General features: G+C 38.5%; 2 protein-coding genes across 9 annotated transcripts; both read left to right on the forward strand.

Moving 5' to 3' along the window:
• Positions 1 to 1673: 1673 nt before the first annotated feature.
• Positions 1674 to 3687, forward strand: trh (thyrotropin-releasing hormone; the record flags this gene model as incomplete). Its single annotated transcript, XM_081348544.1, has 2 exons — positions 1674 to 1836; positions 3173 to 3687. The coding sequence occupies 2 exons, from the start codon at positions 1674 to 1676 to the stop codon at positions 3685 to 3687; spliced, it is 678 nt and encodes a 225-aa protein (XP_081204670.1).
• A 4442-nt stretch (positions 3688 to 8129) lies between these two features.
• On the forward strand, positions 8130 to 15320 carry mbd4 (methyl-CpG binding domain protein 4). Of its 8 annotated transcripts, none has more exons than XR_014028887.1 (7): positions 8130 to 8675; positions 9860 to 10242; positions 11042 to 11101; positions 11856 to 11990; positions 13859 to 14008; positions 14781 to 14925; positions 15069 to 15320. XR_014028887.1 is itself a non-coding variant. In XM_081348126.1 (7 exons), exons 1-7 carry the CDS (start codon positions 8575 to 8577, stop codon positions 15141 to 15143), a joined length of 1023 nt encoding a protein of 340 aa, XP_081204252.1. In that variant the 5' UTR covers positions 8316 to 8574; the 3' UTR covers positions 15144 to 15320. The 8 variants fall into 8 exon arrangements, 4 of the variants coding, with proteins under 4 accessions (XP_081204252.1, XP_081204254.1, XP_081204251.1 ...); XM_081348126.1 differs by having other exon boundaries at positions 8316 to 8675; positions 11841 to 11990; positions 14822 to 14925; XM_081348128.1 differs by having other exon boundaries at positions 8316 to 8675; positions 14822 to 14925.
• The last annotated feature ends 872 nt before the right edge of the window (positions 15321 to 16192 follow it).

The following is a 16192-nucleotide window of genomic DNA, read 5'->3' on the forward strand; positions in this document are numbered from 1 at the left end:
AACTTCTGGAAACATAAAGTAAGTCTCACTTTTTCAGAATGTTATTGCATTTGATAATAAAATATCAATCTAAATGTCTTGCAGCAGGATCTTCTGTTTCTTCATCACATTACAGTAACTATGAACATAATCCACAGTTTCACAACCACGTCCCTAGTTAAATGTATTTGAAATACATTTTATGCTATAAGTAAATTACAAAATTAATTTACATATTTATAATTAATATAAAAACCCTGCAATTGTACTTTGGTATAAAGTCTGCTAAACTGGAACAACTAATGTTGTGCTTAAAGTACTTTAGTAATTCAGAAATAGTGCTGAAGTTCTGAAGTATATTTGAAGTATATTTGATTGTGCTAAAGTGGAACTATTGCAAGTATACAGTATAGGCCTACTCTTGGCTCCTACCTTTACTTATTGTGTTATGTTTGTTATTTTTTATATATATTATGTGAAACATTATGCAACAATAAAGAGTAGTATGAAACTAAAAAAGCAGTTTTATGAATGAACAGAGTCTCGATAGCGTCATACTGCCCCCCTCAGGGGCAAACCGGCACTGCGCACGTGACATCACAGTCTCGAGCGCCTATAAAACACACGCGCGCGAGTCTCACGCTTCACTCACTGACCTCGACCTGAACGGGTCACACACACACACACACACACACACACACCAGAGGAGCATCTTCAGGTTCCAGCATCTACAGGGATTCTGCAACAGGCTACAGGTGAATAACCATCGGCTGCAGGTGAGACCAGGATTTAAGCAACTTTAGATGTACTTTTCTCTTTTCTACACTCTAAAAAAAAGGTACAAAAGCTGTGACTGGGCTGGAACCCTTTCAAAAGGTACATCTTTGTACTAAAGTGTGCATATTAGTATCTCAAAGGTACATATTGGTACCAATAGTGTACATAGTAGTACCTACATGCTATTGGAACCTTTGAAAGGGTGCCGTCCCAGTGACAGATTTTGTAATTTTTTTCTCTCTTAGAGTGTACAGATGCATGATCATATTCATACAAACACTCTTAAAAATAAAGGTACCAGAGCAAGGAGAGGTTTTTCAGTGAACAGTTCTTAAAAGAGCATGTTTTCATAGTGTGGAAAACACTTTAATGATCTAAAGAAAATATTTCCTTTATAAAGAACCCTCTGTGTAATGGCAAGATTCCTCATGGAACCAGTAAAGAATCTTCATTTCTAAGAGTGTAGGAATTGACATGGTATTCCAGAACTCTCTGAGTTAGAATTATTACTTCATTGTAAAACATGTTGACTTCATTTCCTTAAAATGAAAATTAAATAAACTTAATGCTTAATTGAAAAAAAATGAAGTTATGTGAACTTGACAATTCCACATTACTTAAAAAAAAAAGTATTAACCCATTTGTGCCCAAATTTTTCTGAATTGTTTCATGCATATAGCCGTGTTAATAGTGCATTTATTTTCCCCGGGTTTTTTTCCTCTTTATCTTGAAAATCGTATTTGAATGTGGAGCAACTACAGCTGCCGATGGGCTTAAATGGCTTAAGCATGAAGTTTATGTACTTGATCATTTTAAGGCAACGAGTTTCCTCAATGTTTTTAAGTTAAGTCACCTGATCACAGTGTTGTAATGAGCCTGTGTGTTGGTGTGTGTGTGTGAGCAGGACAGGGGTTGTCATGAGGGCGGTGTGTGTGATCATCTTGGCCTCTCTGACGGTCCTCCAGTGTCAGGATCTGCCGGGCGAGAGCGACCCGTCTCTGGATGAACTCTTCCAGCGCGCCGAGACTCTCCTCATCCGCTCAATCCTCACTCAGATGGAGGACGAGAACAACGACAACGGTGCTTACATTCACTCTCACTGTCAGAGCTAAAATAGAGATATAGGTACTTTCAGTTGGGGAAAAACAGTACAAAAGACTCCGAAAAAAAGGTACAAAAGCTGTCCCTGGGACGGTACCCTTTCAAAGGTTCTAATATTTACACTATTGGCACCTATATGTACCTTTGAGAGACTAATATGCACACTTTAGGTATAAAGATGTACCTTTTGAAAGGGACAGCTTTTGTGTCTTTTTTCTGAGAGTGAAAATAGCAGATAAACAAATAAACAAAGTAATAAAGCGACTGCGACACTAGTATGACACTTCATAGAGACCGACCGAAGATGAATCCTTTTATCATAGCCATATGATGAGTTAAAGAAATGTAAAAACATATGTTGTCATAACTTATTTATATAATTGTTTACAGAGTAGTAATAATAATACTTATTATTATTTCATTTTTATTTATAAACTATATTCTCTAGAGACACACTAAATGGTGTTTATTGCTCAACCCAAAATTAAAGTAAAACCCAAACACTGATTCATCTGTTTATTACATGTTACAAATTGGCAATAAAAACAGTTTTTGGTAACACTTTGTCCTTGTAACACGTGTTACATGTTCTTAGTAATAACAGTTAATGATGCATAATTACATGCGAAACAAACCAACCCCTTATTCTAAAACTATAGTACATTTATAGTTACTTAATATTACTTAAATGCATAATTACACTGTAACAAAAACACCTTAAAATAAAGTGTAACCTAAACAGAGTTTGTGCATTTTTGGTCAATTAAATATTTTTAATTTACAGTGTCCTTGTAACATGTTACACTTACTTAACAGTAAATGATTCATAATTACCGTGCAACTTACCATAAACCAAACCATTTTCTTAACCCTATTACATGTTAATTATTATTACTCAGTACTTAAATGTATTATTGTACTGTAACAAGGGCACCTTAAAAATAAAGGGTTACACTTTATTTAAAGGTCTCCATGTTACAGTGTAATTATACATTTAAGTACTGAGTAATAATAATTAACAACATGTACTTACTATAGGGTTAGGTTAGCTTATGGTTAGTTGCATGAAATCATGCATACTTCGTAATAATATATAAATTTATAATAATATATAAATATAATAATAATATGTGTAACAAGTACACTGTAAAATACGGGGGGGGGGGTGCATTTATAATCACAAGTGAAACTTGCACTTTTACAGTGTATTTTCTCCATATTTATTTATCATCCTCGACAACGAGAAATTTCCTCAGAACTGTTTGTAAAGTTTCTAAAATGTTATACGCGTGCATGAATCCCTGTCCCTCTCCAGGAGAGCAGCTCGTGTCCCCGACAGACTGGATGGAGAAGAGGCAACACCCGGGAAAGCGTCAGCATCCCGGGAAGCGCGAGGACTACGCGGACTACGAAGATGACGCTCCAGTTTTCCAGAAGAGACAACATCCCGGGAAGCGCGAGGACGAGGAGAGCGCGAGGCTGAGACGACAGCATCCCGGGAAGAGATTATCCCTGGATGAGCCGATGATCCTGGAGGAACCGAGCGCGCAGAGCGAGCTCTCCAAGCGCCAGCATCCCGGGAAACGGTACCTGATGCTGCTCCACAAGCGCCAGCATCCCGGCCGGCGCGAGCTGATGCACGACGGAGACTTTTCGGAGCTGGAGAAGCGTCAGCATCCCGGGAAGAGACTGTGTGAGGACTGGGATGAGCCGGGATGCGGGCAAGCTAGTATCCTACTCGAGCTTCTGGATAACGCCAACAAAAGTCGCGCTGAGGAGAAGCGACAGCATCCCGGGAAGCGGTCCGAGTTAGAGGCCGATCAAGAGTAAAGTGTGAAGAAGAGATGCTGACATGTCGTTAAAACGGATGAATAAGTGTGTGTGCGTTGCTTTCCACAGCATCCGATTAATGGAAAACGCACCATGTGTTTTACTGCGTTTCTCATTCAACACGATCTCATGAATATGCGTATCTATTGCACGAAAATAGAAAAAAGAGATTGTACGTGCATATGATGCGCACTGGAAACCCCTCGGGTCAGTAGTGTGGAGTTTTACACGCCATAAAGTGCGTATCATATGCACGTAAAAACATTTTTTTGCGTATAAATTGCACGATAAATACAATTCGTGCTATAGATACGCACTTTCATGAGATCGGACTGGTTACAACGGATGAATAAGTGTGTATGCGTTGCTTTCCATTGCATCCGATTCATGGAAAACGCACCATGTGTTTTACTGCGTTTCTCATTTCGTTAAAGTAAAAGGGTGTTTTCGAAGGAGAAAATAATAACACAAGATCTCATTTAACTGCGTCCTGGTGCCTCGTTGTTCGTTTCTTCGTCGATGTGCGCGTGAATCCGCTGTGCGCGCGACACCTTCAGTGTTACACTTTGTTTTTCTTCTGTCTCAAACTAATTGTTCTTGATTGGCCGAACTAGATCCCCATTCCTCTTGCACTAGGTCTATTCTGAGAGTTATTCCACTAATGCATGTGATCTGAAAACACCTCCAAAGACATTCCAGTGTAAATCTCATTTAATTTGGTTCGCAAAACAATGAAACGGGTTACCGAAATATTTTTCTACAGTAGGCTATAGCTTAGTTCTTGCATGACCTGACCTGTACATTTTCATGATTTATTTTTGTTCTATATTGATAAAGAGCATATAAATGACAATGATGTTGTACAATAAAATGCTTTCGAATTGCGAATGTCTGTTTATTGGGTTTGAGCGTTAAAACAGTCACGAGGAAAAACACAGATCGTTGTGCGCGTGCGAGATCCTTTAATCCTTTAATCGGGGCATGTTGTCACAATCAGTTTTTATAAATTTTAAACTACTTTAAAATGGCTTTTTTGGTCACTTATATACCTGAATATCTATAGGAAACGATACATCAAGACAATATGCCTTGAAAACAATATAAGATGAAGAAGGCTGTGTATTTTAAGGCTACACTCTCATAAATAAAGGTACTTTATTGGTTCAATGCAGAACCTTTACAATCCATGATCTTTCCATTGCATGCACAGAAGGTTCTTTAGATTATTAAAATAAATTTATATTTTAAGAGCTGATCACTGAAAGGTTCCTCAAATCATCCCTTTTTGAACCTTTCATGGGTTATTAATGCAAATAAAGAGACAAGTTCATGATACCGCATGCAAGGGAACAGAACCTGATGTGTTGGAAGTAATAGGCTATCCTTGTCCTGAGAACATAAGCTTTCGGATAAACTCTACCTTCTGTTCATAGTGAATTAAGTCTTGTTTAGAAATATGCCAGTGTGTTTTTCTTGCGTTACCCAACAGATATCACTAACGGAAGCTCAGTTTGGAAGTCAGAATTCACAAGAAATATTCCTATTCCAGACACTTTTGATCTGTGTGTTTTGAAAGCATCATCAGTGTGTATGAATGTGGACTTCATAAGCTCTGGCTTCAAGGGATGCGGAGTCATGGGGTGTGTGTTAATCAGCCTTTACTTCACGGGGAGATCCAGAGACGTGGGAGGATCCATCCGGTCCTTTGCTCCGGCTTTCAGTGCACATCAACCCGCACAATAAACATGTCACACAGTTATCATCATTTTATTTTTAACTTATTGCGTTTCTTAAGAAGAATAAATGAGTATATACCCCTCAGAGACTCGCTGTAGCCAAACTGGTGTTTGAAGCAACTCAGAAACTAGCAGGATCATATCTGCAATTTAAATCTCCCAGTTACAGGACATTGCTTACAAACACCACTGATGATTGTTCCAGAAATAATGAGTGACCATGGGGGTTGAGAGTTGTTTGTGCTATTCTCTCTCTCTCTCTCTCTCTCTCTCTCTCACACACAAACACAAATTATATTCAAATATTAATTTCCATGTGGGCCCCAATTGGGTTTTTAATGGGCCGTCTCTTGGCCCCTGCATACACAACCCAAATGTGGTTCATTCATTTATTTATTCTGTTGAAAACTGGGCTCCATTTATTGATTTCTTTAAAGATTCCAGTGGGTCAAATAAGGATATACTTTGCAAAATTCACTTTCAAACCACTCCAAATCTGTTCAGATGTTTGTTATAAACCTGGACCTAAAACTAAGAACTCCTCAGATGATTTGATGCGGTGCTGGCTGATTTTCCCCTTCGCATCTGACTTAAGTTTAACCCAGTGTCCTGACACCTGCAATATTACACTCAGGCGAGTTCACCTCTATTCATTGAGTAAGAATTATAGTTACCTGAGCGCATCTAACCCCACCTGAGAGTCTCACACTGAGTCGAACGACGCCTCGTTCCTCTTGAACACGAGCACTCGGGGATAAGGTCTAGTGTCTCACTAATCTGTTAACTTTAACTTTCTGCACAGCAATAATAACCACAGACTTCAGCAAATGCCCTTTAAATGCTTTAATCACGGCATTTCTCAGAGAATCTCTCCCATAAAGAAGGTTTTTATAGGATAGAGATATACAACAGTGAGATTAACATGATTTATTACTCGCCTTCCTTCAATATTAGTTTAATCTGTGCCAAACAAGCCTCCACTTCACTCTCTGTACAGAGCACATTTAGATCTCAGATCATTAATAAAATGGAAGATGTTATAAGTTCACTTGATTACTCAATATGTCACGAGACTATTATAGACTGTTATATTTTTGATATTGTCTAGCCAGCATTTTAAAGTTTCCACTGGTTTCAACACCAACAATCGTCAGACATTATGTTCGAGTGTTAGAATGCCTGTAGAAGTAAGGTTAGATGCTGGAATTATGTTTAGTTTAAAATACAGTTTACTATTTTATTTTTAAAAAATCTATATATTTTAAATTACATGATAAAATAATTTAACTGTAAAGCAAATGACTTTAACTCAGAATGATTAGAACTTTAAGATTAAGCATTTATTCTAATGCAGTGGTTCTTAAAGGGATAGTTCACTTCATTTACTCTCCCTCAAGTTGTTTCAAACATGAATTTCTTTCTTCTGATGAACACAAAAGAAGATGTTTTGAAGAATGTCTGTAACCAAAAAGTTGGTTAATATAAAATGAAATTTACATATCCTACATTGATAGAGAGTTTATGTCCCTTGACACGCAGGCGATAGTGTTCAAGTGACGGGCGACCTTTCCTTTTCAAATGAGAAGGGGGATTAATAAATACAGATAAAACCAAAAGAACTGAAACAGAGAACCTCTGAGAACAAAACTGAGCACAACGAAAAAGCATGGAGCTGACCTGACAAATCAACACAGCAAACACTATAAACACTTTAAACACTTTAAACGCAGGGCTAAAGAGACGAGAAAAACAATCACAGAGGGAAGCAGGAACAGATCAGGAGCTCTCAAGACATTTCTAAACAAGATTTACTAGACAAACAAGCAGAAAACAGCCAAACCTCCACATGGGTTTATTTGTCAGTAAATAGGGTGAGTACTGGTAAAGTGGGACACTTTCTGATAATGTACCTTCTGCATCATTTTTTATTATGATCCACATGTCTTAGCCCCCATTATGAGACTATATAGCTTGAGAGCTTTACACTATAGGCTACAGGAATAAGAAAGAAAGAAACATTGAACACAGGATGGATGACTCTTCCTCAAACACACATTTTTCCAGACGCTACTGTCAAACTGGGACACTTCAATCACATTAATGTAGGCCCAATGAATTAAATACACAATAACAATACAAACAACAATAATAATAAACATCACTTTTTTAAGGAGGGGTGCAGGTACAGCTGATTTCTTTGTTGAAATATCTAGTTAACTAAATGTATGAGGGACATATAAAAAGGGAACTCAATTCCCCCACTGAATGCCCGTCCCAGTTTAACAATACGCTATTGGGAAACTGGGACAGTGTCAAAATCACATAAAAAACACAACAAAAAGATTAATACGAATGTGATATTTTAAAAATCTGATTCACCATTAGCTACTTCTAACAAAATATATAAAAATTACAAAATATCCATGAGCTTTTTTATTTTTACAATCTTAACATTATTCACCTCAGAATAGAAAATGCCTTTTTTCTTTACAATCACAGTTCACTGCAAGGTTGTTGTGCCACACCCCCAGGAAGTGATGCCATAGCCAAATAACCTATATTTTTTTTATCACATACTTGCTTATGATAAGCTCATTATTGATTTTTCATAATGGAAGCATTTAAACATGTAAAGATATAAATTATTAAGCTTAACTGTCCCACTTTATCAGTAGCCTATACAATAGTAGGCTAGGCTACACTGGTATCTAGGAAACTGGTTAGGCCTACTGAGTGGAAGAGCACGCTAAATATGCTATATGCCTCATGGTTATCACACTTTTAAGCAAAAACTTTCTAGTGAACTTAAAATGTATAAAGTGAACTTATCGAGATATGTATAATTGACAAGACAGAAACTTTAAAACTGGCGTTATTGTCCTCCGAAGCACTAGGTGTCGAAAGAACACAAATGTATATCCAAACCTCTGTCTCTGAGCTTCCGTAGCAACACCAGTGTTTACACTAAAATGTGAATCCTTTAGGTTGATCTGAAATTGTTCGTCTTTATGTTGTTCGGTTTATCCCGCGGTCACGGGAGTCTAACGGGCTAATGTGAATCAGTTCACCGCTCTCGAAGAATCATGTGTTCTGAACACGGACGACGCGTTACCCCAGTATTTACTGTTTGTTTCGCATTGTGTGCTTGAGAATGTCGATATCTGAGATGCAGAAAGCCTCGGGCTGGAGGAAAGAGATGAGAGAGAGACAGAGTGGTAAAACAGCGGGGAAAGTCGATGTCTACATCATCAGGTGTGTGTTTGTTGTCATGCGAGAAACGAAGCTTTTCAAAGATTTGAATCAGTTGATTCACTGTTTCGAAGTGTTCGAACGCTGTTGACGCTTGCTGGCCGAAGCCGTGTAAATTCAACAAAAACCCAGACCAAACATGCATAAAAACAGCTTTTAAAAACCTATTGCAAAAAGTATAATATATCAAATGCAGTAAACTAATAATCTAATACCATTAAACAACATTAAGTGTCTGTATAATGTGTTCATTTATCAATTTCAAGGGCTTGTTTTGTTCGTTCTATGGATTGCTCAGCTAACAGGCCAGATTATTAACTACTATCATTCCTTTTAATTATACTAATGTCTCATTTAAACGTCTACAAATGTATAAAATTGATCAGAGATCAGGTAAAACCATAAACTGTAAACCATAACCCATGGACACTTCTTCAATGATTCGCCGCTGAGAAGCGAGTGAATCAGTTATGACGCGCTCCGGAAAACTGATTCGAAACAAAAGATTCATAAAGGTTCCGAAGCTTGTCTGTCGAGAGACTCTCGTGTTTTATCAGGGGGCTTCAAACGGGGCTAAAAATAAACGTGTTATTAAAATAAAAAGCGATTTATCAATAACAAAATATTTATTTAAATACATAATAAATAAATACATCTGACATTACTATACTGATTTTTTTTAATGCAATAGAAACTAAATATTTTCCAAATAATATTTTTATAATAATTGTTTTCACTGGATAAATTAAATTGGGTCTTTTGCATATAAATATATAGCTGCGTTTAAAATGTTAGGAAGGGGGTTTGTCTCATGTGGATGATCATTTGCCCTCTAAAAGACTGAAAAGCCCTGTTCTACATGATTTCACAACGCAGTGTCTCTTTCTCAATCTGATTATTTAAAGGTGCAGTAAGCGATTTCTGAGAAACGCTGTTGATATTTGAAATCAACACTCAAACGAACACACCCCTCCCTTCATTGCTCCGCCCCCTGTTGCTGATTGGCTACATGAGTGTTGTGGTGCTCGGTCTGATTGGTCTTAGCCACTTTAGGTGTTTCTACAGCGTTTCATTGAAACATAGTTTGAGCTGCTTATTCAGCGTTATTTATTTGTGTTGACATAGCATATTTTTTTTGACATTGGGTGTGAATGTACACTGTGATTGTGACTCAGATGCTCTCTCAGTCCTCAGGGCAAGATCTTCCGATCCAAGACTCAGCTGCACAGATTCCTGCTCTCACAAACAAACACGGAGCTGAAGATTAGCGACTTCGACTTCTCAGTGTCTGAAACCCAACAAACCAGAAGGACACTGAAAGAGGGATCCAGCGCTGGAGTGACGGCAGATGAAGACGAGCGTCAAGGCGAGGAGAGAGAGAGCGGAGAGCAGATCGGCCTGGAAGATGAACGAGTGAATCGATTGAGTCCAACTCTAGATGAACATTCGGACAGTTCTGCTCCGGAGAGCCAAGAACTCGATCGGTTCGAGACGACAGGAGGAGTGGAGGAGGAAAACCAGAGCCTGAAACACACAGACTGTGTGTCGCCCTCTAGAAACACTGAGAACAGTGAGTGTTTTTCCTTATGAATATGAGCCCAGAATACCACACATTTATCCTTCATCCTTCCCTCGCACTTTGTAACACGTCTTTCCCTCGCGGGTCAAAATGACCCGAAGCCTTAAAATTAGACTACATTTTTTTGTTGTCCAGGAAACTATATTGAAAATATATTTTCTATTTTGAATGGAATTTTTTTGGGGAGATTTTTATTATATTTTTAATTTTATTTACCTTTAAATTATTAGATTTGATCAATAAATGATAAATAAATAGTAATTTAAGCATATTCCTCACATTCTTTCAATTTAAATGAAAAAATAACTCACAATTTCATGCATAACCCTTTTAATTCAGCTCAAAATATCTTACATTGGGAGTCTTTGTTGATCACGTGTGGAAAAATATAATATAAGATGATTTTTCATAACTCTAGATGTCCTTATAGCTCTAATTGGAGTAAATGAGCTGTTCCTCTGGGTCCTAAAGTAAGTTTTTCTTCAGTATGCATTCAGATACACATGTAGACATTATACAATAATTTTTTGGTAAAGTTTTAGCATTTTTAGTTTGAATATTTAGTTTTTTCTGTGTGAACTGAAACATTCCTTGCATTCCATTCATTCCTAAGGGGGTCAAATTGACCCGCAAAGGAAGGATTTGTTACTTTTTTGTAAATTTACTTTTTTTAAATTTCGCGAATCAAGTGCAACAAAAGTCCTTTTTTTTTTTTTATTACCAGAGGGAAGGATGTAATCATGTGAAAACATGGTCATTATTAATTGCTCTGTAATCATGTTCTTTTTAGGGTTGAAGTTATTTGCAGAGAAGCGGAAAACCAGTCCGTACTTCAGTAGAGGCAATAATGGTAGGTTTTTATTGAGTGATACTGTGACCGAACCAGAGCGTGACGTTATGAAAGCTGTGGGTTCCCAGACAGCAACACAGTGTCGGCCCAGATCCGGCCCACATCTGGTCCATGTGGATTCAGCGCGTGCCGGATCTGGGCCGGATCTGGGCCGACACTATGTTGCTGTTTGGGTTAGTAGTGGCCAGAAGTGCTGTCCGGCCTAGGAAAACTGACATCCTCACCAGTTATTGAATATTATTGAAGATTTTCTAAGCATATTGAATAGTCATGCTGGGAGTAAACCGTTTTATTTGTGATAACGCAATGAAACATGGCCAGGCTGTCCTTAGAGGTGTGACGATACACTTCACTCACGAGACGATATTTTAACACTATTTTTAAGAAATCTTCTAAGATGAAATATGTGACTGGAAAAATAGTATTTTATTCGTCTGAAAGTCACAAAATATCATTTTGAAATATTTCAACTAATCTAGGGCTGTGACTAACAATTATTTTAGTAATAAAGTAATCGGTTTCTAAACAACATTCTCTCTCTCTCTCTCTCTCTCTCTCTCTCTCTCTCTCTCTCTCTCTCTCTCTCTCTCTCTCTCTCTCTCTCTCTCTCTCTCTCTCTCTCTCTCTCTCTCTCAGTGCATCGACTCAAAATCACATATTATGTAACTGTAAAAATCTCTTGTAATTGATTTGAACACAGATTGTTGCTGGACAGTTACTGAATCATGATGAGTTATAGATATTTCTCTGTCAGCTCTGAGCCGGCCGAAACGCAAAGCCTTGAGGAAATGGACTCCGCCGCGCTCGCCCTTCAACCTGGTGCAGGAGACGCTGTTTCACGACCCCTGGAAGCTCCTGGTGGCCTCCATCTTCCTCAACAAGACCAGCGGTACAATAACACATTCAGAACATCTGTGTTTATCCCTGATGTTCCCCTTCAGTCGGTCACTCTGACGCCACGTCGCTGACCGACAGATAGGAAGCTAGAGAGGTCAGTGTACCTCGAGTGTAACTAAACGAGCCAGTGCACATTGGCATGCGATAATAGCATCAGCGGCGCTGCATCACGGCACACACATATGATGAGCATACAAGGTCCTGCCCTTCGGACCGTCCCTGTCTCCCCACGTCTTCACGAAAGTCACGGAGGGGGCCCTTGTTCCCATGAGAGAACAGGGCGTTCGCATCTTCAACTATCAACTATCTCGATGACTGGCTGATATTAGCACAGTCTCATGAATCCTTGAGATCCGGGTCTAGGCTCGGATCCATATGTGCGACCCTGCGGGGATCCCATATGTGTATCCTTCCACGGTTGCTCCTAAACAGAAGCCTGTGTCTTTCCCTTGGGCTAAGTCACCCAGTATATATCATATGCAGTACAACCTTCGGGTTAGTCCACATGTATATCTCCACATAACTCCTTCGGGGAAGCATGTGGCTTCCGCAGCGTTCTCCTTCCTTACTGAAAGGGCACGCTTTCCCAGTGTTATCCAATAGTCTCATGGAGTCGGAACAGCAGTGATGGACTTCTCTGTGTAAGCCCTGTCCCATCAGGTAAGAGGGAGCAGGAGGTATACACAGGGCGCTGGAGGGGTCAGCAACTGTGGCCCTTTGGTAAGGACGTGGTGACTGAAGGGGAACATCTCAGTTCCGTATGTAACCCTCGTTCCCTGAAGGAGCGTCTGAACGTCCTGTCGCCACATCTGCTGTGCACGCTGGGGAAGCCCGGTCAGCGAAAGCCTGAAGATGTGCTGCACCTGCTGCTCTTTATATGTGTGTGCCGTGACGCAGCGCCGCTGATGCTATTATCACATGCCAATGTGCACTGGCTCGTTTAGTTACACTCGAGGTACACTGACCTCTCTAGCGAGATTCCTATTAACACACAAGTTTTATATCGGTAAGATTTGTAATGTTTTTGAAAGAAGTCTCTTCTGCTCACCAAGGCTGCATTTATTTGATTAAAAATACACAAAAATACAGTAATATTGTGAAATATTATTCCACTGTAAATCATCTGTTTTCTATGTGAATATATAGTAAAGTGTCATTTATTCCTGTGATCAAAGCTGAATGTTCAGCATCATTACTCCAGTCTTCAGTGTCACATGATCCTTCACAAATCACTAATATGATGATCAAGAAACATTTATGATTATTATCAGTGTTGAAGACAGTTGTGTACATTTTTATTTCAGGATTTTTTGATGAATAGAAACTTCAAAAGAACAAAATTGATCTGAAATAGCTTTATTCATGAAGGATGAATTAAATTGATGAAAAGTGACAGTAAAGACATTTATAATGTTACAGAAGATTCGACACACTGATAATAATCATAAATGTTTCTTGATCATCAAATCCTCATATTAGCGTGATTTCTGAAGGGTCATGTGACACTGAAGACTGGAGTAATGATGCTGAACATTCAGCTTTGATCACAGGAATAAATGACACTTTACTATATATTCACATAGAATTTTTTTTTTTTTTAATAATATTTAACAATATTACTGTTCCATATCTTTTAAACGGCAGTGTGCATTTGGCAGCTTTTAACTGGAATCAAGGTACACATTAAATTTGATCAATTCATGTTTCCCTGGGAATCGAACCCATGAGCTCGGGGTTACAAGCACTGACACCAAACTGTGCTGAAATCAGTAATACTGTGTGTTGCTGCCGATATCGAGTTCATGAGGGTTAGAACCGGGCGATGGACGTGCATGTGATGGTCATGTGTTCCTCTTCCAGGTAAGATGGCGATCCCGGTGCTGTGGGAGTTTTTCCAGCGTTACCCGAGCGCAGACGTGACCCGAGCGAGCGACTGGAGGCCCGTGTCCCGTTTACTGAAGCCGCTGGGTCTCAGTACGATCCGCGCCAAAACACTCGTGCGCTTCTCTGGTGCGGAGCTCAGTTTATCACATAAACATACAGAAACATGTTTATTACATAAACATACATGCGTACACAAACATGTTCATTACATAAACACAGGTAGTTTCATTCAGCGTGAAGACTAGGGCTTTTTCATGTAGTGAATTATATCAGTCACAATATATATTCAGAATAAATGTCTTATAACCTTCTCGTATTTTTAATGCAAAACAAAGTTATGGAAGCTTGTTTCTGCCACAGAGTAAAAAAAATGTTTACAATGCTGAACTTCTTTCAATTGTGAGAAAAAAGCCAAAATAGTGAGATATAAACTTGCAGTTGCAAGAAACAGTTTGAAGTGCGAGATAAAATTTTGCTTGTTTGTCATGATAAAAAATTGTGAGGAATTGCGTAATTCCAAGAAATAGTCAAAACTGTGAGATTAAACATCGAGTTATAAACTTGTAATTGCGAGAAATAAATACAGATTTGCGAGATATAAACTCAGAATTGCAAGTCATAAACTCGGAATTGTAAGAGAAAAAAAGTTAAAATTGCAACTTACAAGACAAGTCAGAATTGTGAGGTAAAATGTCGCCTTTAGCTTTTTTATGCTGTCATTATTAGAAAAACAATTGTTAGAAATAAGTCAGAATTGCAAGAAAAAAGTTAGAATTGCAAGTTATAAACTCGAAATATATCGCAGTTACATTCTTTGCTGATTTCCTGGAAACAAGCTTCCATAGATATGAAATGAAGTGTATTGCGATTGATTGTTGTATTGTGTTGTGTGTCACAGCGGTCGTCTCATGATTGTGTGACGTTTCTCCTGTTTGTCAGACGAGTATCTGAGTAAATCCTGGCGATATCCCATCGAGCTCCACGGCATCGGGAAATACGGCAACGACTCGTACCGAATCTTCTGTGTGGAGGAGTGGAGAGAGGTAAACACTGCTGTAGGACATCCTTCTTTAGTTTTTCGTTTTTTATTAAATGCTTGAAGAAAAGAACACACGAGCGATGTGCCACGGCTGACGAGTGTGTGTGTGTGTGTGTGTGTGTGTGTGTGTGTGTGTGTGTCCTGCAGGTGACGCCAGACGACCATAAGCTCAACGAGTATCACGCCTGGCTGTGGAGAAACCAGGAGCGCTTAGGAATCTGACTTTACTGATTTTAATAAACCATCATATCTGCAGAAGTGAATCAGAGATCAGACGCACTGGTGTGTTGATGGGCTTTTACCTCCTGAAGACATGAGCTGTTTTAAGAGTTTCATCATGTTTGTTCATCAGTTTGAGGCAAAGATGTGTCAAAATAAAGGAGTTTTTTATCTTTTGTACATGGTTTGATATTTAATGAAGCCAGTGTGAAACGGTATCCAGAACCCAGTTCACTTTTGTAATATATTTCCTGATAGAAACTACAGTGTAGTTGATGATGGGGACATGTAGCCCTCATCCATAGGGAGCTGAGTGGATGCTGATTTAGCATATGTGTGACATCACGTCATACAGCCAAAACAAAATGTTTTCAGAAACCTTCAACATTTCTCACATTATCACAGTTTATTCGCTATAGTTTAGAAAATGGTGATAAAATATGAGCAGAACTCAGCTGATATTTGACTGGTTTTGTCCGTCCTTCTGTTAGACTGTCTCACACATGAATTATGTTGAATATCTGTCAGCTGTTAAATTTAACTACACAATTAGATAATACCAGTTTAGCTCAACCAATCACCAAGCAATGCTTCATTGTGTTCAGTCTGTGTGTAAAAAGAGCATTAGCAATTAAAGACAACACACTTCAGCAAAACATGATCAGCTCAAAGTGTCTGAGTAATATTTGGTCCCATATGTTTATAGATTTCACTGGTAGTCTTTGTATGAAGAATATTTGTGTATAATATGTCACAGTTTACTTTATCCTGCTCTCCTCACTTACAGAAATGAACTATAGTGTCCTGATCACACTAGTAGAAATATCAAAAATGATATCTGGTGTCTGAATAATGTTTGGTTTGACTGTATACTTCTGCCTAATGGCAGTTCACATCGGTTTTCTCTTTTAATCCAAGCACACATACTGTATTTTAATATAATATACAGCCAAATGTCCAGGAAAGCTGTTCTCATTTACACATTGCAGTCCAAAAAGTCTAAATATAGCGACAGTTGCTACAATTAGAATTTACAGTTAAATTGGCAACAA

Source organism: Scardinius erythrophthalmus (genome assembly GCF_964197995.2).
Source record: "Scardinius erythrophthalmus genome assembly, chromosome: 20".
Classification (NCBI taxonomy): domain Eukaryota; kingdom Metazoa; phylum Chordata; class Actinopteri; order Cypriniformes; family Leuciscidae; genus Scardinius; species Scardinius erythrophthalmus.